General features: G+C 44.0%; 2 protein-coding genes across 2 annotated transcripts; both read left to right on the plus strand.

The window, feature by feature from the left end:
* The first annotated feature begins 1,255 nt into the window (after positions 1 to 1,255).
* Positions 1,256 to 1,615, plus strand: LOC128104478 (40S ribosomal protein S24-like). Its single transcript, XM_052729417.1, has one exon. The coding sequence runs from the start codon at positions 1,278 to 1,280 to the stop codon at positions 1,539 to 1,541; it is 264 nt and encodes an 87-aa protein (XP_052585377.1). The 5' UTR covers positions 1,256 to 1,277; the 3' UTR covers positions 1,542 to 1,615.
* A 4,744-nt stretch (positions 1,616 to 6,359) lies between these two features.
* LOC128104486 (glutathione S-transferase alpha-1) lies at positions 6,360 to 19,935 on the plus strand. Its single transcript, XM_052729428.1, has 7 exons — positions 6,360 to 6,412; positions 8,910 to 9,019; positions 12,218 to 12,269; positions 13,124 to 13,256; positions 15,116 to 15,257; positions 17,298 to 17,429; positions 18,222 to 19,935. The coding sequence occupies exons 2-7, from the start codon at positions 8,933 to 8,935 to the stop codon at positions 18,342 to 18,344; spliced, it is 669 nt and encodes a 222-aa protein (XP_052585388.1). The 5' UTR covers positions 6,360 to 6,412; positions 8,910 to 8,932; the 3' UTR covers positions 18,345 to 19,935.
* The last annotated feature ends 1,821 nt before the right edge of the window (positions 19,936 to 21,756 follow it).

A 21,756-nucleotide genomic window follows, 5' to 3' on the forward strand; every position in this document is an offset into this window, starting at 1 on the left:
ATGAGGACTCAGAGACTTCCAGTCTGAGGGAACAGGATCAGCTGAGGAATTGGCGAGGTGAGGTGGCTGTGGCTTGTTCTGCTTCTCTGATCTTGCAGCATTCACCCCAATACCTGGCTCTGGGTTTGTTTTTATTAATAAGACCCTTTAAGATTCATGCTACAAATAACAAGTTTATTGAGAGCTTACAGGTTCAGTGGGTGAGGCCATGACTATCATGATGGGAGCAAGGCACTAGGCAGGTAGGCATGGTGCTGGAGCAGTAGCTGAAAGCTTACATCTTGATTCATCAAGCACCAGGCAGAGAGAGCTAACTGAGAATGGTGTGGGCTTTTGAAACATCAAAGCCTGCTCCCGGTGACACACCTCCTCCAACAAGGCCACACCTCCTAATCCTTCCCAGACAGTTCTACAAATTGAGGACCAAATATTCAAACATATGAGCCTACAGGGTCCATTCTCATTCAAACCATCACAGAACATTGGGCTAAATACACACCCTGGTATCATTGCACATAGACCTATATGTATAGGTGGGTTAATCATATACACTAGGATCACTGTATATAGAACTGTATGTATATATGGGTAAAACACATACTAGGATCATTGTGAGTTAAATACACATTTAGAATCTCTGTACATAGAACTGTATATACATACTAGGATCATTGCATGTAGAACTGTGTGCATGTGAGTTAGATATATGTCCTGGTATCACTGCACATAGACTTGTATGTGTGGATGGGTTAAACACACATGCTAGGATCATTGCACATAGAATAGTGTGCATGGGATAGTAAAACACACACAATAGGGTCATTACACATAGAATTGTGTTGTGGAATATTAGTTGAAGATGTGTTACATTTGGTTATGCTGTGGAATATTGGTTTAATGATGCAAAGATGTGTTGCATTCTTTTATATTGCATTTGTTTTAACTCTGTGAAGCTGTGTTACTGTGCCTGCCTAAAACACCTGATTGGTCTAATAAAGAGCTGAATAGCCAATAGCTAGGGAGGAGAAGGATAAGCAGGGCTGGCAGGCAGAGAGAATAAGTAGGAGAAGAAATCTGGGCTCAAGAGAGAAAGGGAGGAATGAGAAAAGGAGGAGAGGAGGACACCAGGGGCCAGCCACCCAGCCACACAGCCAGACATCAAGTAAGAAGGAAAGAAAGCTATATGGAATAGAGAAAGGTAAAAGCCCAGAGCAAAAGGTAGATGGGATAATTTAAGAAAAGCCAAGCTGACTGAAATTCGGGAGAAGCTAGCCAAAATGTACAAAACCACACCAGATGTCATCTTTGTGTTCGGATTCAGGACCCACTTTGGTGGCGGCAAAACGACTGGCTTCGGCATGATCTATGATTCTCTAGATTATGCTAAGAAAAATGAGCCCAAACACAGACTGGCAAGGCATGGCCTCTATGAGAAGAAGAAGACCTCCCGGAAACAGCGGAAGGAGCGCAAGAACAGAATGAAGAAGGTCAGGGGCACGGCAAAGGCCAACGTTGGTGCTGGCAAAAAGCCAAAGGAGTAGATCTGCGGTGATTTGATCTGCGGTGTTGTACAGACAGTTTCGGGGAGAACAAATAAACTAAAAGCTTATGTGTCTGGAAAAAAAAAAAAAAAAAAAAAAAAAAGAAAAGCCAAGCTAAGGCCAGGCATTCATAAATAAGTGTCCATGTATTTATTTGGGAGCTGGGTGGTGGGCCCCCCAAAAGTAAAAACAAACAAACAAACAAACGAAAAACTCCAACTACAGAATTGTTTATCTAGTTGGCTTAAAAACACACACTAGGATCATTAAGGCCACAGAAACAGTGTGTACAGAGGCCAGTTCCTCACTTTGAATACTACCTCCAACAAACAAAAATCTATTGAGAAATGGCTGAGTTCAGTGTAGCAGGTGATTAACAAAAAGCAAAGAGGGGTGCCAAAGGAGAACAGAGAGAAGATACAGATATTCCTAGAAGAGCATCCCTATTTTCTAGGACAACTCACATGCTATGTATTGAATATGACATTGTGTGTGGAAATCACATACTGAGAAAGGAAACGTGTAGGCAGACTTTTCTTTCTCAACCACCAGTTCCCAAATAACCAACACAGAGACTCAATATTAATTATAAATGCTTGGCTGATAGATCAGGATGATTACTAACTAGCTCTTACAACTTAAATTAATCCATATTTTATCGCTGCCTGGAGTACCAGGCTCTAGGCAGTGCAGGGCTCAAAGGGAAAATCCACAGCGTAGGTGAATACTGGACTTTTCTATTGGAGGGGGTTAGGTATCTCACACATTCTCTTGATCTTTTCCTTCTTTATTCATCTGCCTCTTCTGATGGACTCGCTGGGCTGGATTCAACTAGGGCATCCCTCCCAGCTATACAGAAGCATATTTATAAATTGTTACATAAATTATTTCCTCATACCAAGGTCCCCATCCTTAATTTACATGTCTTACTGAAGGGGAGCACCACATGCCTGCACAGCCCTAGCCCTTCACTATGTACAAGAGTCCCAGATGTGCCTGAGGTGTCGTGGGATGGCCACAAGGCCCCCTCAGCAAAATAATTATTGTTTTCCATAAGGACTCTCCAAGGTCAAGGTACTTCTAAAAAAAATCTGTTCGTTCAAATCTCTGTCCCATACAGTCACTTTGCTAAATTCCTACAGAGTACAGGTAACATGTTTTTCTCCTCCCTTACATGATTAAAAACAAAGTCATCTCAATATCCCATATACATTTACGTCTAAGTAACTATTGCAAGTTAACAGAACATGAGCAGGTAGAAAGCATCTTTTCACAGCCAACATCCTTGCTGGCTTGGCATACACCACAGCTACAAAGAAAGAATCAATCATTCTACTGTCTATCTAGAAAGTTAATCTTACAAGGAATCCTAAAGGAATCACAAACCTAAACTTTTGTACATAAAAGACAGTCAGTCGACTGTACTTCAGATCTTCAAGGTGTATACCCGTCTATCACTAGTTTCTTATGTCAGGACATTGAGGGCAGGAATGGGTATAAGGAGTTAATCATCACATTTGATCAACAAGCAACCTTAACAGTTGGGCTGCTTTATATTTCTTAACCTCAGCTATGTGTGTTGTTGTAACGTTAGGTTGTTGTTGTTGGTGTGTGTGTGTGTGTGTGTGTGTGTGTGTGTGTGTGTTTCATCTTAAAGTAATGTTCAAAACATTTGATCTAACCTGAAGTTCTTATAAGGCTTTGTTGCAGTCAAATGATGCACACTGAGACCTGTAACTGTTATCTTTTTAGCATTAAGAGAATTAGGGCCAGCCTGGCTTCCAGATAATTCAAATGTTCTCCTAGTCAACTACCCACGCTGTGATCTAAAGCAGCTCCTAAGGTGGAACTCAGAGGCCTTAGCTGTGAAACATATCCTTGTATATACTTTTATTCATCAAGGCTCTGTATAGACTAATGTTATTATTATTATTATTATTATTATTATTATTTTTTTTTTTTTTTTTTTTTTTTGGTTTTTCGAGACAGGGTTTCTCTGTGTAGCTGTGCGCCTTTCCTGGAACTCACTTGGTAGTCCAGGCTGGCCTCGAACTCACAGAGATCCGCCTGGCTCTGCCTCCCGAGTGCTGGGATTAAAGGTGTGCGCCACCACCGCCCGGCTAATGTTATTATTATTAATTAGACAGTACAGCTTAGGGAGGAAGTCACCTTCATAATAATTTGCAGGTAAAAATGCCCAGTAGAACAGGATGTTCCAATGAGATAAACATATTACCTTACAGGCAGTGGGGAATTTCCCCACACCCAGTTCAACCATGTCAGATACCAGAGAAAGATGGCAACAGCAATCAAGTAAAGGCACAGCAGAAGCAAAAGACACTCCAGGGTCTGTGGTCTTGTGGGGGGAGCTTACCTAACTGAGAATTATCCATCAAGGGGTTTCCTACTAGTGGACTGACACCCTGAACTTCAATTGCAACCTGCTGCTCCTCTGACATGGCCTCTGACAATATTTCTTATCTAAGTTCTACCACGTGGCTCATGGCTTCTTACCTCATTTTGTACCTTTCCTGCTTCCTCTGCAACTGGCTGGTGACTCTGTAGACTCCACGCTTCTTCTTCCCAGTATCCTTCTAATCTGACTCTCCCACCTGTCTCTTCCTGGCCAGCTATAGGCCAGTCAGCTCTTTATTAACAAATGAGAGTAATATATATTTACAGTGTACAAAGATTGTTCCACAGCAAAGGAGCATTAAATATGCTATATTATGCAAAAATATAGGACCCAAATTATCAGAAAATGCCTAGGCACATTCCAAAAAGAAAAAGCTAGTATTCCTCGCGCCAACTCATGAAGGAAAGCAAACACTGATTTAGAGCAAGGTGACAGCAGAGGATTGGTATCTAGACTGACTGTCACACACATCGGGATTAACTGACTCCATACCTTTGCACTTCTCTTTCCCATGTTGGGCTTTACCCCAGGCTCTTGGGAGCATGAGAAAACAAACTGTACCACCCAGCTGTGCTCCACGCCCGGTAAACTCTTCTTGAGTCCAAGTTGTTTTAAGAACATATTTGTAGGGCACATTCCATTTTTATTGAAGATAAAGTCCAGGATCTGCATCAAAGAACTTTTCCATCTGTTAGTTTGGTGGTGGGCACATGATGAGCCACCAGAATGTCCTTCTTAACCTGCACATGCTGACACATCCCAAACACTAAAGGAAAGTTGGTCACATGCTCATCAAGGCTGCCCCCTGTGCTGCACTCTAGACCAAGCATTGGAACTTGGAACCAAGCCCTGGAGAGCTCCTTGCTCAGGGCTTCACACTGTCTGGACAGGGCCCTGATGTAGGAAGTACAGCATGTCCAGAGGATGGACGGGAGTAGGACCAGCTGAAGAAATGGTTTGTGCAGGGTCTGGGCTGCAGAGGAAGACTAAAGAGCAGGAGCCATAAGAACAGGGACTCAACATGGTCCCATAGAAATGGCCCGGGACAGGCAGGCCACTGAGGGCTTCCTTCCTTTCAGGGCTGGGACAATAGACTCAGTTTTAAGACAACAGCAGTCCTCAGCAGCACTCCTGATTCAGCCCCTGCTGTGCACTTGAGATCTCCCAGTTCTCTCTATCAAGTCTTCCCATTGCTCTCCTGGGACACTTGCCTTCTCCACAGGGTTTGTTTCTTCCTCAGCCATAAGCTCACAGCCTGTGACAGGGACTCTTCATTTCAAACACAACTCATCCCTGTAACTGAGACTGCTGCCTGGACTTGTGATCCTGTGCTGGTCTGGTGCACATGAAGGGCAACACTGGCAATTTGTCATCTGTTTTTAGAAAAGTGCAGTGCCCCTTGAGGAGGGAAATTCTGTAGTTGAAGAGAAATTAGCAATGTATACCAAGATAAAAGAGGCCAGCCCTGGACACTGGTAGGATATCAGACTCAGGTAAGTGACATGCATCTCTGAAGCCAACCACATCATCAGGTAATGATTAATAAAGATCTATGAACCAACGATTGTAACAAAAACCACAAATGAGCATGTGAGTCTGTGCATAAAGTCAGTGGTAGATGTCCTTGTTTGTGGATAAGAGCTGTGAGTCTGAACTTGACACAAAGTAACAGTAATTATTACTAGCTTGGAAATGGCATTACTAATGGTGACAAGGCAATTTTTCCACAGTAGTAACTGCAGGGTTGCACAGATGCACTGAGGCCCAGAGCATGCTGGGACAGACTGTTGAGAGTCATCCAGGTGAAATTAAGTGTGGATTGTGAAATTCCTTTCTGCCCTTCAGCTCCTGATTAAAACAGGACAAAGGTTAAGACAAATATGTTCTTACAGGATATTAGCTTGATCATTAGATAAATAAACAGGGACCAGTGTAACCTGTACTTCAGTTAGCCTTGAATTTGGGACAATGTTTTAATTCTGTAATTTAAGGCTACTTAACAAACTATCCCCCACAGTCAGTAGTGTAAAGTCACATTTTGTTATTATAGCTGAGGGTTCTGTGGCTTGACTCTGTGATTCCATTAATGCTTCTAGTGCGGTCTGCCTTCCTTTGTTTCTTCTTTTCTTGACCAATGTGTTTCATTAGGGTTGTTCACAGGAGCATGGATGACACGTTATTTAGAGACACATAAGCATTAAACCAACGGATCCGTTAAAGGACTCTGGCTCTTCAGGAAAGGGTGGTGGCTTGTGAGCCTCCCCCTGATTTGTCTCATTTCTAGTCTGTTATGAAACTCTGGAATCTTGAACTCTGTGGGAGTCCATGGGAGTGGCTGTTCCCTATTGGTCCCCACCTTCTTGGTAAGAATGGTTACCTTATTAAAGGAGCTTGCACAGTCATCTGGAGCTGCAGTTGGGGAGCTGAGTGGAGAGGAAGCCTGGACTCTCACTAGGTCAGTTCTCTCTCTCTTTTTTTTTTTTTTTTTTTTTTTTGGTTTTTCGAGACAGGGTTTCTCTGTGTAGCTTTGCGCCTTTCCTGGAACTCACTTGGTAGCCCAGGCTGGCCTTGAACTCACAGAGATCCGCCGGCCTCTGCCTCCCGAGTGCTGGGATTAAAGGCGTGCACCACCACCGCCCGGCCAGTTCTCTCTTTTATAACCTGTGTGACATGTTCTCATTTCTGCATCACTGGAAAGTAGCTTTTCAGTGCTTTATTTATTATGCATTAATTGCACAGAACAGCTGGTTTTATTATGTAATTTCCACTCATGTATGTTATATACTTTGATCATATTCACTCCCCATTTCCATTGATTTTACCTGTTTGACTCTGGCTCATGTGAAATATTTTGTGACTCAACATCGAGTAGCAAGCTATTTCTCCTCTTTTCCTTCTCTCTTTCTATTGTCCCTCCCTCCACCCTTCCCCTCCTCCATCCCTTCTCCCTCCTTCCTCATCCTGGTTTTCAGTCTTCTCTTCTTCTATTCCTTCCCTCGTCTCCTACTCCTCCTTTTTCCCTTCTGCTTCTCTCTCTGTTCCCTCCTCCCACCTCCTCCTCCTTCAGAGTCACTGAGCCGAAGGGTGGGGTTTAATGTATTTGCAAGGGACTCTAAATAATGGGATTCAGGATAGTGAGGAGTAGACCTGGACTGTCCTCTCAGGGAAACCTAAGATCAATAGCGTTCTTCCCTTGAATTGCATGTGCCGATCTCACAGAGAACTTGCAGATTGCTCTCAGGTGAGAACTTAAATTTACCCAGACTCTCCCAGACCACCCTCCCAAAGCACTTCCCCAATTGGGTTTTCTACCACATTTGTCTGTCGTGTGGATTCTGATTGCTTTGATAATTCTGTTTAAATAGCAGAGTAGCAGGTTTCACACTTAGGATTTGTTACTTTATTACTATCTTAATATTTAATTGCCCAACACAACCTCTGTTAAAATGGTAAGCCCAAGAAAGCAAATGGAAAAGAAAAGTGTGACTAACTATTGAGCCCCGGGAGATCTGAGGACTGTGGACTGAGCCTTCCATCATGTACCAGGGAGCAGCTGTCTGCTTATTTCCTCCGTGATCACAGATGTGTGAAGGAGGGAATGAACGGGAGACCAGAAAACAGTTTAAAATCCTGTAAGAAGACATGGCAGGAAGAAATGAGTCTGTAGAAGAATGAAGTTAAATACAAACTCTGATATCAAGCTGTGGCCAATCCTATGCTAAGGTTCAAAGCATTCATCACGGATATGGAAAAATTCCATAGTGGACCCTTAACTTGTGCAGCTCTAAAACAGGGAGATTAAAGGGAGAGCCACACAGCTCAGCAGAGATGTCGTTTTTTAAGGTGTAAGTCACTATATGGCTGCAAGGCAAGTGATGCTGAAGAATGGCTGCAACCCAGGGAAGATAGGATGAAAGTCTTTGAAAGCCTCAGACTCTCAGAGTCCCTGTGAAGTCCCCAGTACAGACGCTGTGCAGAGCAAACTAGAGTTCATGGAGAAAACAAAGAAAAGCAAAGACAAAAAAGAACAGAGTGTTATAAAGTCCTATAGGAAACTGTGAGGTGCCCATGAGCAGCAAGTGTAAACTGAGGGCAGGGAGGCCGACATCTGAGGGGTAAGAATGTTGCTGAGGCCTGGTGATACTGACCCAGTAGACAGAGCCCACCAGCTCTAGAGGATCTGATGTCTTCTTCTGGCCTTTGCAGTCACTGCACCCATGTGCACCGACAGACAGACAGACAGACAGACAGACAGACAGACACACACACACACACACACACACACACACACACACACACCTGCTCACTGTGCAGGAACTGAGCTGCGCTCTCCAGGGTCTCCTCGTCATGGAACTGTATGGACAGCCTCTCTCCTGCAAACATATGACAGGGACAGCTCCTCACCAATAACTTTGTGGAGATGAAGTAAAGTTTCAATGACCAACTGCCCATCACGTGGTATTACTGCATCAACCGCTCTCTTCTGAACATAGAACAAGATCCAGTGTTCAGTGGGAAACAGAACTGCAACCAAGAGATGAGCCCTTCTCCTGGGGGAGCTAGGATTTGGCACAGCCAGGGTCACACCAAGCCATCGACATCTTCTGAACTGAGCAGCCCAGGAGCCAAAGGACTGGGAAGGGACTTTGTCTCATCCCCTCTGTGATGGCTCTGCTGTCCAAGGTCAACAGGCTTCCAGTCCTTCATCACTCTAGGATCCGGGCTGCTCCGTTTATGTCCTCAAAGAGAAGGCACATGGCCAGCTGAGACCTGTTTGGTGCAATTGCAGGTTTGTGGTCACTGATGGGTGAGAAATTAGTCAATAAGACCTTCCTGCGCCCCCTGGAAGCTGCCCATGAAGAAGGCAGACTTCCCTCCTCTCATGTTGTGTTATTAAACACATCCCAAAGCACAGTCTCCCTGGGATTGATCTCTTTGCTTTTCCTTCACAGTTAGTGAAACCACAGTTGCTGCCATGGCTGGGAAGCCCGTGCTTCATTACTTCAATGGCCGAGGCCGAATGGAATGCATCAGGTGGCTACTGGCTGCAGCAGGGGTGGAGGTAGGTTGTGCATTGTGCTTCTGGAACCAGACCTAAGATAAGTTTAAAATACTTCTCTAAGCTGAGAGACTCCACACCAGGAAAACTGTAAACATTTTTGCCATAAATGGTAGTCATCTTGGTGCCCATGGCACTGCCAACACTAAGAAGGCTGGGACTATAATTATGCCCACAGTCAGTCCCTAAACCAAGTATGACACCTTGATCAACCAGGCCACATGCTGTAACTACCCAGTGCCTGTGGGAGATAATGGGAGCATGCCCAGTGTGCCCAGACACCACCACGACGCTCAGGGTCCAAAGCTGGCATGGCTGAAGAACCTGTCCTCTTGCAGTGGAAGAGCCCCCCTTCCCTGGTGCTCCCCATAGAATGTGAACACCAACCCCACAAAAAAATGATAATGAAGAGGAGATAGATAGATTTGAACAAATGAAAATCTTATTATGCTCTCTACCAAAGAATACATTCACATTAAAAGATGTTTTCAGGAGAAAAAAATCAAATACCTATGTGGTTTGTTGCTCTTTTGAGCTGAATCAAGTTACAAGAAGAGACATATAGAAATAAAACTTGAATATTGACTATTAGGAAATATTAATTGATTATTGCATTTTATGGAAAGAGACTGTGATTTTGGTGTGACACTGTCCTTTTAAAAAGTGTACTTATGCCGGACAGTGGTGGCACTCCACCCTAGTCCCTGCACTCAGGAGGCAAAGGCAGGCGTATCTCTGTGAGTTCAAGGCTAGCCTGGTCAACAGAGCAAGTTTCAGGACAGCCAGGTATATTACAAAGAAAAATCCTGTTTCGAAAAACTCAAAGGGGGGAAAAAGAGTACTTACATTTGGAGGTTCACGGTGAGGTGTTTGTGAGAGGGACATGTGACACCTCAGCTCTGACATTAAGGTCAGAGTCACAGAGAAGATGGGCACAAGGTGAACAGGGTGACTTTACCTGGTGGTTGTTGGAGCTGGCGATTGATGGATGGAGGCTCTTTGCAACTTGTGTGCAGTTTTACAGCACAGACCCAGGAATTTCCATGATAAAAATGGTTTAGAGGGGACAGGAGACCGAAGTGATGTCTCAGTGGTCAAAATCCAATAATGTTCTTGCAGAGGACCCACACGGGCTGCTCACAACTGCCTGTTACCCCAGCCTCAGAGGGTTCCCGTGCCTCTGATCTCCATGGGCACTTACACTGCCTCCCACTATACTCCTATAATACAAAAAATGTTAAAAGGGTAAATTATACAAGAGAAGCTTAATAGATTTAAATTAAAGGTATACACCACAAATGGGAAACTTGACACAGAAGGCAGTAACAGCCCTCCTGTCAAAGCAGATCAATACTCAGTAATCAGTTTGTAGAGACTATCAAATGCCAGGCCCAGGCCTGGTTGGAAGGGTAGGTGGTGAATAAAACAGAGGCCCCATCTTCAGGTGGCCCCCATGTCTGTGAGCTTTCACCTAAGTGTGTGAGTGGCCCAAGTGAGGTGTGGAAGCAGCATTCTGAGGTTAAATGTTTTCCTTTCCAGTTTTAGAGCAGAAAGTTCTGGTAGGCTTTAGTGCTGCCCTCTAGAGGTGTCACTGGGAAAAACACTACCCAGTTCACATCAGGGCAGCTCAGTAGTTGGCATTTCCTGAGAGGAAGTCAGGGGCACTCCCTGAGATCTTGACTTCAGGAGGCTTGAAGGATGAAGTGCTGTCCTGTGAAGGCTGCTTTGGTGTCTTCCCTCCATGTCATGGCAACGTGTTTACCTCAGCTATGGAATCACACATCCATTCCTAAAGGAATAGGGAGGGCTTCAGTTGGATCCTTTCTGAATGAAGGGGTGCATAAGAACCGAGACACACTATGCCAGTCCGGGAGGAATGCTTTAAATAATTGAATAATTGGGCGCCAGTGTCTGTATGCCAGCTTTGCGGCTCAGGGATATGTTCTAAGCCACTGGACTGCTGATTCAGTACAGGAAGAGGGGGTGGGGCATCTGCATAGACGCCTTCCTGTTCCGTGTCCCAGAGTGACTGAGAAGGCAGTGGGCAGGGGCTATTAGAGACCCTGGCTCACACCTTCCAGACTCAATGTGCCCACAGGCCGCCCATTGACCTCATCACCCTCACACCCACCAACCCCATCACAGTTCAGCCACCCTCTGTGATGACATCAGCACTCTCTGCAGCTCTCTGAAAGCTGTGCAAGTTGTCGACACTCACATTTCATTCCCATCAGTTCAGTCCGGGCGGTTACGGAGTCATCCGCAAACTGCCTCGCCAAGTAAAGAAGCAGCTGATTTTCAGCCTTTCATGATTGAAAAGTTTCTTTAAACCGTGAGAGGAAGAGAGTGGCTTATTACTCTAGAAGGCTGGAGAGATGGCTGGGTGACTAAAGATTAAGCCACATGGGTTCGGATCCCAGGAACCCATGTAAAAGGCCAGAGTGGGTTTTCATTGGGTATGTGTATCTTCACACAAAAATATATTAATACGTATACATAAAACAAATAACTATTTAAAAAATACAGTAACAGCCCCACAATGTAAGCAAGTTTGATGTGGGGCTAGAGTAATAGCTTGGTTGTTTAGAGTTCTTATTGCACATACAATGTACTATGGTTCCCAGCATTCACATATGACAGTTAAAACTGTTTATCACCCCATATCCAACTGAATCGTAACCTCTGGCTTCCATGATCTCTGACCTCTAGATGGGTGTTTTTACATGCATAAGACCCCCCCCACCCACACACACACACATACATTTAAAATTAGTAAAACTAAATCCTGAAGAAAAAAAAAACAGGTATACCGGGACCATACCTTGTGCCATTATGAAGACACAAAAAGTTCTATTCTGTTATCACTGAAGTTAACAGGCTTTGCTGAGAGTTCAGAACCTCAACAGTCCATTTCCCAGTGCTGGTCCTCCAGTGAGAACACTCTCTTTTTAGGACTTAAGCATGGACATAGTTTGGTCAGGGAGGAGGAACACTACAAGAACGAGCAGCTTTGTTATGGTGAACACTCTTTTGTTGATGGATCTAATCTGAATTTCCAAGTGGCCAGGTTCAGACTCCTTCGTGTCTACTGCAAGTTTTAACTTCTGCAGATGTACTACCAGACACAGACCACTCAAGTTCAAAAGTCTACAACAACACAGAATGAGCTAATGAAAATGCATTTACTTTTTCTGTCTTCAGTTTGAAGAGAAGTTTATAGAATGTCCAGAAGACTTGGAAAAGTTAAGAAAAGGTAACACCAAGTATCCATATGTGTTCAATGTGGTGCCTAGTAGAAGGTTTACCAGAAGGTGATGTTGGTGGGTAGTGGGTAGTGGGTAGTGGGTAGTGGGTAGTGGGTGGGAATAGTCAAGAATGGCAGAGTGATATGATGTAGGTGGTGGGTTTCCTTGAGTGCTCTGAAAATGGAAACGATGATTAGAGTGAGGAAGTTAGTTTTTCCAAAAATTCGACTGGTGACTGGTAAATAAATGTTTTCTTACTATTTCTGCACATCAGAGTGAGCTATTTCATTCAGGCTCACTTTCATTCACTTCTACCATCATTATTTTCACCCACAATGCCCAATAACCACACAGGTACATGGCCATTGATTAAATCATGGGTGGACAAACAGCTGGGATAATTTTCTTAAGCATTTTCATTACAGCTACTGATGAGTTACTATCACCCCACAAATACAGACTGGAGGAATCAGTGGCTCACTACATAGGAAACTGTCATACACCTTATGTCTTGAAGATAACTAGACTTCCAAACTCCCTACATAGCTCTATTTGCATGGTGGCCCTCTGCTCTCCCTCCTAACTTCTCAAATGTATCCAGAGACAAGAATTGAACATAAAAACATGCATGAGAGATGTAATATGCATCTGGATAGGAATTAACAGTGAATAAGAGAAGCTCAAAAGCCAACAGAAGATCATGAGACAAAGAGGAAGCAGGAGCTAAAAGTACATGGGATTTTCATTACAGACTGGCTGCCAATCACTTATCTTTCCTTTACATGATCAGACATTTCAATACAACTTTTCTGTTCCTGAGAAGTGAGACTTGAACAGACCTTTTGCCTTTCTTCTTTCAAAGAAGGGAAACTGATGTTTGAGCAAGTGCCCCTGGTGGAGATTGACGGGATGATGCTGGTGCAGACCAGAGCCATTCTCAATTACATCGCCACCAAATACGACCTCTACGGCAAGGACGTGAAGGAGAGAGCCCTGTACGGTACATTTCCTGTTATCACTCCAAGGAAAACGAAGGAAGGAATTGGTGTCTCCATCAATGAGCAAGAGAGTGGCAGGCTTTGAGTCTAGGAGCAGGCTGGTGATGGATATGAACACTTAGACTAAGTAGGAAGAGTCCATGGAGGAGAGGGAAGAGCTGCTGGGGTGGGTTCAGCTGAGTGTGACTGCAGCAGAGGATGATGTTGCCAGCACAGCATGGGGACAGAGTTGCAAACATGATGTTCCAAGGGCCCTGAGCATGGTGGAGTCAGGACTCCAGGTGCTCAAGGCTTCAGTGACTGGACCTCAGCCAACAGCTTAGGACAAAGGACACAGGGCTTGAGGCTAGAGGAGGAGTCCTAGGGAGGGAAGGGGGAAGGAGCTGCTTCCCACATCCCAGGAGTGAAAATAGTGCAGAGCAAGACCTGAATTGTCAGCAAGTTCTATGGCCTGGTCAACTCAATGAGGCTAGATAGACCGGTTCCCAAGGACCAAGAGTACCTAAAGCATTTAATTCAGAACTAAAGCAGCCAGGCTGACTGTACCACCAATGCTGGGACTCACTGTAACATGACAAAGTCCTTCATTCATAAACCACTGTGTATGAGTATTGTAGTTGCTCAGAGAGCTAAATGTGGTGCTAGCCAGCAACACCTGTGTGGGAAACATATGTCCATGCAAAGAGAGACTCGGCTTTAATAGTGCTTGTATAGAAATACACCTAACAACATTATTTATAATTTTCTCATGGTGGACTCACCCCAGATATTCAATAATAGAGGAAAGAGGAGCACAACTTATAATTTTAGCCATGAAAATATCTGAAGTGCTGAGGGGGGCAGACAAAGGTCAAGTGGGGACACTGCATTACGTGAAGTAAGCAGACAACAGGGCACATGCTCCACGGTTCATTCCAAAGGAAACGTTCCTGTCCTCCCCGTGGATAAGAAAGGAAATGGGTCAGCACCTTCTGGAGCAGCTGCCACAGGGGCAGGATTAGAGGTTTGAAGGGAGTGAGGATCAAACTCTTCTAACATTGGAGGATGTTAACATGCTTAGACCGCTACAGATGCAGGGAAACACAGAATACCACCTTTTCGGGGGCCAGCAATGGTAGTTTGTGAAAATGTGACAACAAAACTCTTTTCCAAAAGCGCTGTGTGAAATACAGCTTAAACAAGGGAACACATGGGTCCTGTGCTGTGCTGTGGGCCAACTGAATAAAGAAATAGACAAGTCTTGACAAATGTTAACAAGGCCAGAGTCTAGGAGCAGTGTGTGGAGGACATACAGATGTTCTTCATGAGAAATGACTGGAGAACTTCTAACACTGACCAAGAATGATTCTGGACCATGCAGCAGAAGGAGACATGCACAGAGATGCATCTGGTGCTTCAACCAGGGCTCTGTGTTGAGCTTACATGGGAGGCAGAGTGTTAGCTCTGAGTTTCTGAGCAGGGTTGTTGAGAACAAATTATGTCAGAGAGAAAGAGAGAGAGAGACAGAGACAGAGACAGAGAGACAGAGACAGAGACAGAGACAGAGAGAGAGAGAGAGAGAGAGAGAGAGAGAGAGAGAGCTGTAGACGATGATGGTTATCTTCTGGAATGCTAGTGATGCTCTTTGTCCTTGGGATGGGCCATGTGTGTAAAAAAAATTCGAAAAGTGTATCTGAACCGACAGGATATCCTAGAAGGAAAGTTAATATATCTGTTAAATATAAAAGATAATAACCCACTAGAGGTGAATAAGCTTGCAACCACATTTCAGTGTAAATTTCTCAGGTTTGTAGATTAAAATGTAAAATAGTAAATCCCTGAAAACCCTTGACCATTTGGATAATTTTGTCTTTCAGGATTGACATGTATTCAGAGGGTATTGTAGATCTGACTGAAATGATCATGCACCTGGTTGTATGTCCCCCGGACCAAAAAGAAGCCAAGATTTCCTTGGTAAAAGACAGGACCAAAAACCGGTACTTGCCTGCCTTTGAAAAAGTAAGTAGGCTCTTTGAAGTCAGGGGACACTGAGTTCCAAGGACAAGAGAAAGGTAGAGTCTGGGAGAGAAAGGTTGCTGCAGTGCTGACCTTCCATGAGCCTCTCTGTGCAGCCCCCTGCCCCACAGGGCACTGTGGAAAATGGTCTGTGAAGGAGCCCTGCATGGTCATCCCAATCTAGGGGTCAGTATGCAACAGGGTTCATGGCCACAACCAGAATTTGATCTGTGGAAGGCTGAGCCACACCAGAGATGGACCCAGATCCTGCAGAACACAATGGGCTTCAATGCCAGAGGAAACTAAGAAAAACACAGATGGGGAAATATTCTGTCACATCACACAGGAGGCCAGAGAGTGACTGGCTGTCGGGAGAATATGATAGTGCTTCAAAGACAGAGGAGAAGTACCTGAACAAGGACAGGGATGGAGGGTGGAGAAGAGGAAGATGATGAAGAGATGTTAAGGAAAACTAACCCGCCGTAATTGGGGTCACAGATGCAGGGCTTGGGAGGAGAGCCGTGCACACTCAGCAAATGAAGGCGTGTCAGTGACATGGAGTGCCTCTCTTAGTCAGGGCTTCTCTTTGGAGGAAGATCAAGAACACTTCATAAATACTTGATCTTCTGTCAAGTAAAAGATAAGAACAGAGCTATGATCCTAGAGGATAAGGGCATCCTACACATTCCTGAGAGACCTGACTGTGACCCCCATGTTACATAGCATCACCTTATTTTTCATCCTTTCACTGAAAGTTCACTCATGGCTGTCTCTACTCTGTGGGAGGGTTTTAGGGCCATCAGGTCCTCACACAGCCCTCTAAAATCAAGGCCCTGTCTCCTAAGACATAATGTCCAGCCATCACCGCTTACAGCATCCGGGGTATGAGATTTATAACCTCCATGCACACAATGAACTATGTACTGAGAACATTTGATGCTGCCTTTTGTATTTTAGTTTTTCTTCTTTTTTCCTTTTTTTTTTTTTTTTTAAACAGGGTCTCTCTATTATGTAGCTCTGGCTCTTCTGGAACTCTCCTTGTGGACTGGTCTTGAGCTCACAAAGATCCACCTGCCTCAGCCTCTTGAGTGCCGGGATTAAATGTGTGTGCCACCGTGCCTGGCTTCCTTTTGTTTCTGGATGTGCTAATTATATTTTTCTCTGTAGACATGTACAGTGTGAGAAGGTGACCACAATGCCTTTTATAGTTCTTTACTTGTAGCTCATGATTTAAGAATAGCTTTTCCTTGTGGTTGTCTGTGATTTTCATATTTCTGGGATATTTAAGTAAATGCCATATGAATGTAACTAAGACAGTATTATTATCCAATCTTCACACAACCAGAAATGTTGAAATAAATGTTAAATAAATACATAGCTACCAATCAGATAGCAAGATTAGCACCATATGGTGTTGGCATGCTCATCTGTCAACATTCATGTGTTATCAGTACAATGCTACTTACAGACTCCAACTCAGTTCACCCTGTGCAATTCAGCATGTTAATCATGACACAGTGAAGGTTGGCAGTCAGAGCCAATGCTGTAAAGGGGAGGGTGTGCTGTAGTTCAGACAGGTGTACTTCAGATTCCAGAGATCCCAGGAGAGCAGACAAAGGAGAAAGCAGACACGGGATGTTCTCTGGTGACTGATGCTCCCTGCAGATGGAGCCTCTGCACAAGAGAGATTTAACAGAGGAAAGGGAGAGGAATGTCCTGACATTCCAGTGTCCCATCGGCTTAAAATAAGGGGAAGAACCATGATGTGTCAAGGCTAAGCCCTTACCATATGTGGAAAATATACAGAAAGGTGGATGGAGTGAAGGCCATAGGAATTGGCAATGGCAGAGAAAGGTCACCGAGGTTTAAAGAGGAGGTCGCACACCTGACTTCTCCCTCTCCCTCTTGTATCATAGGCCTAGAGAAATGTCTGCACTTCTATCCCTGCCAGGCAGAGGCAGAGCGACCCCTTGGGGGACTTGGGAAAAGTCAGTGGTCCCTGCCCAACTCCATGTTCATAATCTGTCTCCTTTAATTCTGCAGGTGTTGAAGAGCCATGGACAAGACTACCTTGTTGGCAACAGGCTGACCAGGGTGGACATTCACCTGCTGGAACTTCTCCTCTATATTGAAGAGTTTGACTCCAGCCTTCTGGCCCCTTTCCCCCTGCTGAAGGTGAGATCACCTCAGAGAGGCAGCCGCACACACATGCCCCGAGAATATAATGGTGGCCTGTGGTCTTCCTAGGGCCCATCGTCAGGCCTCCAAACTGAGCTACTAGAACCTGGTTTCAGGCAGGAAAATTATCTTTTGTGTATGGAAACTGGAGGCTGGTACTCCAAGAAGAATATTTTGTCTTTTGGCATGAGTAAGATGCAAGAGTTTCCCTGGAGCCCTGTTTTTTGCAGGATGCTTCTGGCCTTCATCTTCGTTTCATGTGTCCTGTCTTTGCACATTTTTGTCTGAGCAGGTCTCTGTCATGCTGATCCCCTTCCTCAGCTCTGACTACTCAACACTGTGCTTCCCTCTCCACAGCCCCCACCATGCCGACCTCCACCCCCCCCAGGGACCCCATCCTTTTCTCCAGGTGTGAAAACTGGCTGTGAGTTGCTCCTGCTTAGACTGAGATTTTCTCTGTCCATTTCCAACTCAGTTTTTCATGTCTTCAGTTTTCTTTGGTAGTCTCTGCTTTCACACCTGAGAGACACAGTGCTCTGTGCTCTGCACCACAAAACCAGACCTACAGGGTGTGTCAGGGACCTGAGGAGAAGGTAATTGGATGTCAAAGGAGATATTAAGGAACATTATCTGAACTATGGTTTCAGCTCATGGTTTTATCATTCTTCTCATGTCTACACTGGAGCTGTTGTAAGGATGTAGTTGGTCGTGTTCCAGGAGGGGCACAGAGTTTTTTTGACTGTCCACATAAGCCGTTCTGACTCTCAGGCTGTGTTTTCTGAATTACAGGCCCTGAAGAGCAGACTCAGCAGCCTGCCCAATGTGAAGAAGTTCCTACAGCCTGGCAGCCAGAGAAAGCTTCCCGTTAATGCAAAACAAATTGAAGAGGCGAGGAAGATTTTCAAGTTCTAGGAAAGCTGCATTGAGAGAGCCCAGAGACACCAGTCTCTGGTGTTTGTAAATAATAAACAGCAGTTGTTCATCCTGGTGTTTGAGAAAATGAACATGAACAAAGGATGTAAATATATATGTCATGTGTTCAAATTGTTGACCTGGGATTGCAGGATCACATTCCAAGAAGGCAAACAATAATCACTACAAATAAGAGCAAAGCTTGTAAAAATGAGAAAAAACTAAGTAAAAAGAACACTAACAAGAGAAAAGAAATGACTAACATCTTTGTAGAATGAGCCACAAAATTTAAAGGTAATATTAATTACAAGACAAAGAAATAAAAATGAAAAAATAGAATAAAAAATAAAGAAGAAAAATTTAAGGTCTAAAAAAAGACTGCAATTGGGGAGAAGGAATTGGATAACTAGTGTAAAGGTATTTTAAGGACAGAAAAAATACCAAAGAAAACAAAATTAAATATTTAAAATAGTGAGGGTGAATCCGGAACGCAGGCTCACAAGTGACAAGCACTGGTTGTTCTTGGAGAGGACCAGGTTAGGTCCCCAGCATCTCCATGACATCTCACAACCACCTGTAACTCCAGCTCCACAGAACCTGATGTCCTCTTCAGACCTCTGTGGTCACTGTTCACCCGTGATATACATACATATATGGAGTCAAAGCATCTCGACATGTAAAATAAAAATTAAAGAATATTTTAATAGTAATCATGGAGAGGAAAATACACATTCATTCAAAATAACAATAACAGAAAATATCTTTGAAAAGTTTCTGCCTTTATCTGGATGTGGTGGCACATGCCTTTAATCCCAGCACTTGGGAAGCAGAGCTACATGGATCTCTGTGAATTCAAGGCCAGCCTGGTCTACATAGTAACTTCCAGGACAGCTAGCACTACAGAATAGTGATGCCCTGTCTCAAATGAATGAATAAATAATAAATAAATTCTGTCCCTGCCCACTGTAATCTGCTGATTTCATCTTTTCCATGCAAGCTCAAATCTCTAGGCCCAAACCTTTCCTGAATACCTTGTGTTGCGGTCTAGCCTGGTGGGTCTGCCTAATCCTACTCTCTGCATACCCTCCCCCTTCCTCAGATCCAGCCTGGGCTCCACACCCATTGCCCTGGTGAGCTCCACTAACACTGTCATCAACCTCTAGCTCAGGCCGGGATGCACATATCACACACAAATCCAGGTTCTCCCCTCAGCTGTGGGAGACACAGAGATCCTTGTGGTCACAGACAAGCACTAGGGGAACTAGGAATGCTAAACACATAGGATTGTCCTATCAAAGAGAATGATGTATTAACTCTTTCCCATCCAGAGGTCTGGGATTGAATATGGCTAACAGCCTGGTGACCTTTGAGCTATCTTAGTATCAAAGACTACACTGGATCTTCTACCAGATCTTCATCATGAGCTGTCAATCTATAGAATCCATCTTTATGGAAGATGTCACATGTACCTTATAAAGAGTTCTGGTATAGTCATGTCTTAAGCTTTATTGTGCCTACAGGATACAGTTTATCAACAGAAATTGTTCAACAAATTTTTCTGTGCTTAAATAAACTACTCAGAGTCAGACTACCTTCTTCCCTCCCATGGATTGTTGTTCTTCTGGCTGTGGTGGTTGCAGAGACTCCCATACCCAAAGCCCCACTACAACCTGAATCCATCCCTTCTGACTGTACCCAAATCCCAATCCCAGACATTCCTAAAACCCCCGTGCCTTATGCCAGACTACTGTGTCCATATCAGACAGAAACAGAACGAACAAAAGTCTACATACCCAGTTCCCACGGAAAACAATACAAGCAATATGAATGATAAAGGCAGTGTCTTTCCCAAGCCAAATCCAGCAGAACTACAGCATGTTCTCCAGTGAGGAATGAACCCCAGAACACAGATCTGAAAGAGAAATCACAAATCCCCTCAGAGGATTCTGAGTGGTTAGAGAAGAAACAAAGAACCAGCTCAATGAAATCAAAGAAGAAAATAAATGCTTGGGTGATGTCCAGAAAACACAGACATGATGGGCATGATGAAGACAACCCGGGGTTTAAAAAACAGATTCGGTAGAAAGATAGAAATATTTAGAGAACTCAAGCTGAAATGAAGGCAGAATCGAAAAACTGAATGATCCAATTAGAAAACTCAGGGGAATGTCTTACATATAGGATGAGTCAAGAAGAAGAAACTGTATCAGTCCTCAAAGATAAAGTAGAGGGAAGAGATCACACAAAGAATATGAAATTAAAAATATATAAAGAAACATCCAGGAAATGTAGGACACCATGAACATTCTAACTCTTAATTATAGGCACAGGTGACAGAGAAGAATCCCAAGTCAATGGCATAGACAAGGTCTCCAACAAGATCACAGAAGAGTTGGTCCTCAAACTTCCCAGTGCTGTGATCCTTTAACACAGTTCCTCATGTAGTGGGGACCCCAAACTCTGATGGACAAATTTTCACAAAAATGGTACTACTTAATTAAAGACCCAGAGCAACTACAATCCACCAATAGAAGAGGCTTTCCATACTTTATTTGCTCCAATAGACAAGTCTTCTTTACAAAAATAAACTGAAAGTGTGAAATAAATGGCATGCATCAAATGGGCTTCACAGAAATCTACAAAATATTCCTCTCACACACCATAGAATATACATTCCAGGTCATGGAAATTTCTCTAAAATAGACCACATCCTGGGACATGAGCAATCCTAACACCAGCTGTCATCCCGATATAGATGGAGGAAATCTTATGGGCCACACCCATAAATAAAGAGCCACAAGCAACTAGCAGCTGTTGAGAGAGAGAGAATTAGGTTTCCTCAGGGACGAGTCCCTTGATTGGATCGAATACCAAGTGGTCAACTCTAGACACACACATGCAGGCTACACTAAACAGATTCAGCAGGTTGTATTCCTGTTTGTTTATGTGTATATGTAACAGCGATTAAAGAAAAGGAGGCTGTGAATTTGGGAGAGATGTTGGGAGGGGTGGACATTAGAGGGATAATAGGGAGGAAAGAGTGGAGAATGATGTAATTACATTTTAATTAAATTTTAAAAAATCACAACAAGGACTGGTGACACTGTCACAAGATGACACTGGGGAAAGGCACCGTCTGTCAAACCTACACCCTGAATTTAATTCCTTTGTTCCACACAGTGGAAGGAGAGACTCAACTCCACTAAGCTGTCCTCTGACCTTTATAGATGCACTGTGACACACACATGTGTGCACACTTAGATGTCCATAAATAAATGTGAGAAAATGGCTGGTGACAGTGTGAGGAGAGAGGAGCCCTTGCTGCCTGCTGGTGTCTTTATCTGGGTTTTGGTGTCAGGGTAATACTGCATCATAAAACGAGTTTGGAAACCTTTCTTCCTTCTATTTCATG

Source organism: Peromyscus californicus, unplaced genomic scaffold, assembly GCF_007827085.1.
Source record: "Peromyscus californicus insignis strain IS unplaced genomic scaffold, ASM782708v3 Scaffold_11__1_contigs__length_118956290, whole genome shotgun sequence".
Lineage (NCBI taxonomy): Eukaryota > Metazoa > Chordata > Mammalia > Rodentia > Cricetidae > Peromyscus > Peromyscus californicus.

Coding starts and splice junctions, on each gene's coding strand:
- LOC128104478 (XM_052729417.1), top strand. CDS start 1,278: ATGTACAAAACCACACCAGATGTCATCTTTGTGTTCGGATTCAGGACC.
- LOC128104486 (XM_052729428.1), top strand. CDS start 8,933: ATGGCTGGGAAGCCCGTGCTTCATTACTTCAATGGCCGAGGCCGAATG. Junction 9,020..12,217: donor TGGCTGCAGCAGGGGTGGAG/GTAGGTTGTGCA, acceptor TTCTGTCTTCAG/TTTGAAGAGAAGTTTATAGA. Junction 12,270..13,123: donor CTTGGAAAAGTTAAGAAAAG/GTAACACCAAGT, acceptor CTTCTTTCAAAG/AAGGGAAACTGATGTTTGAG.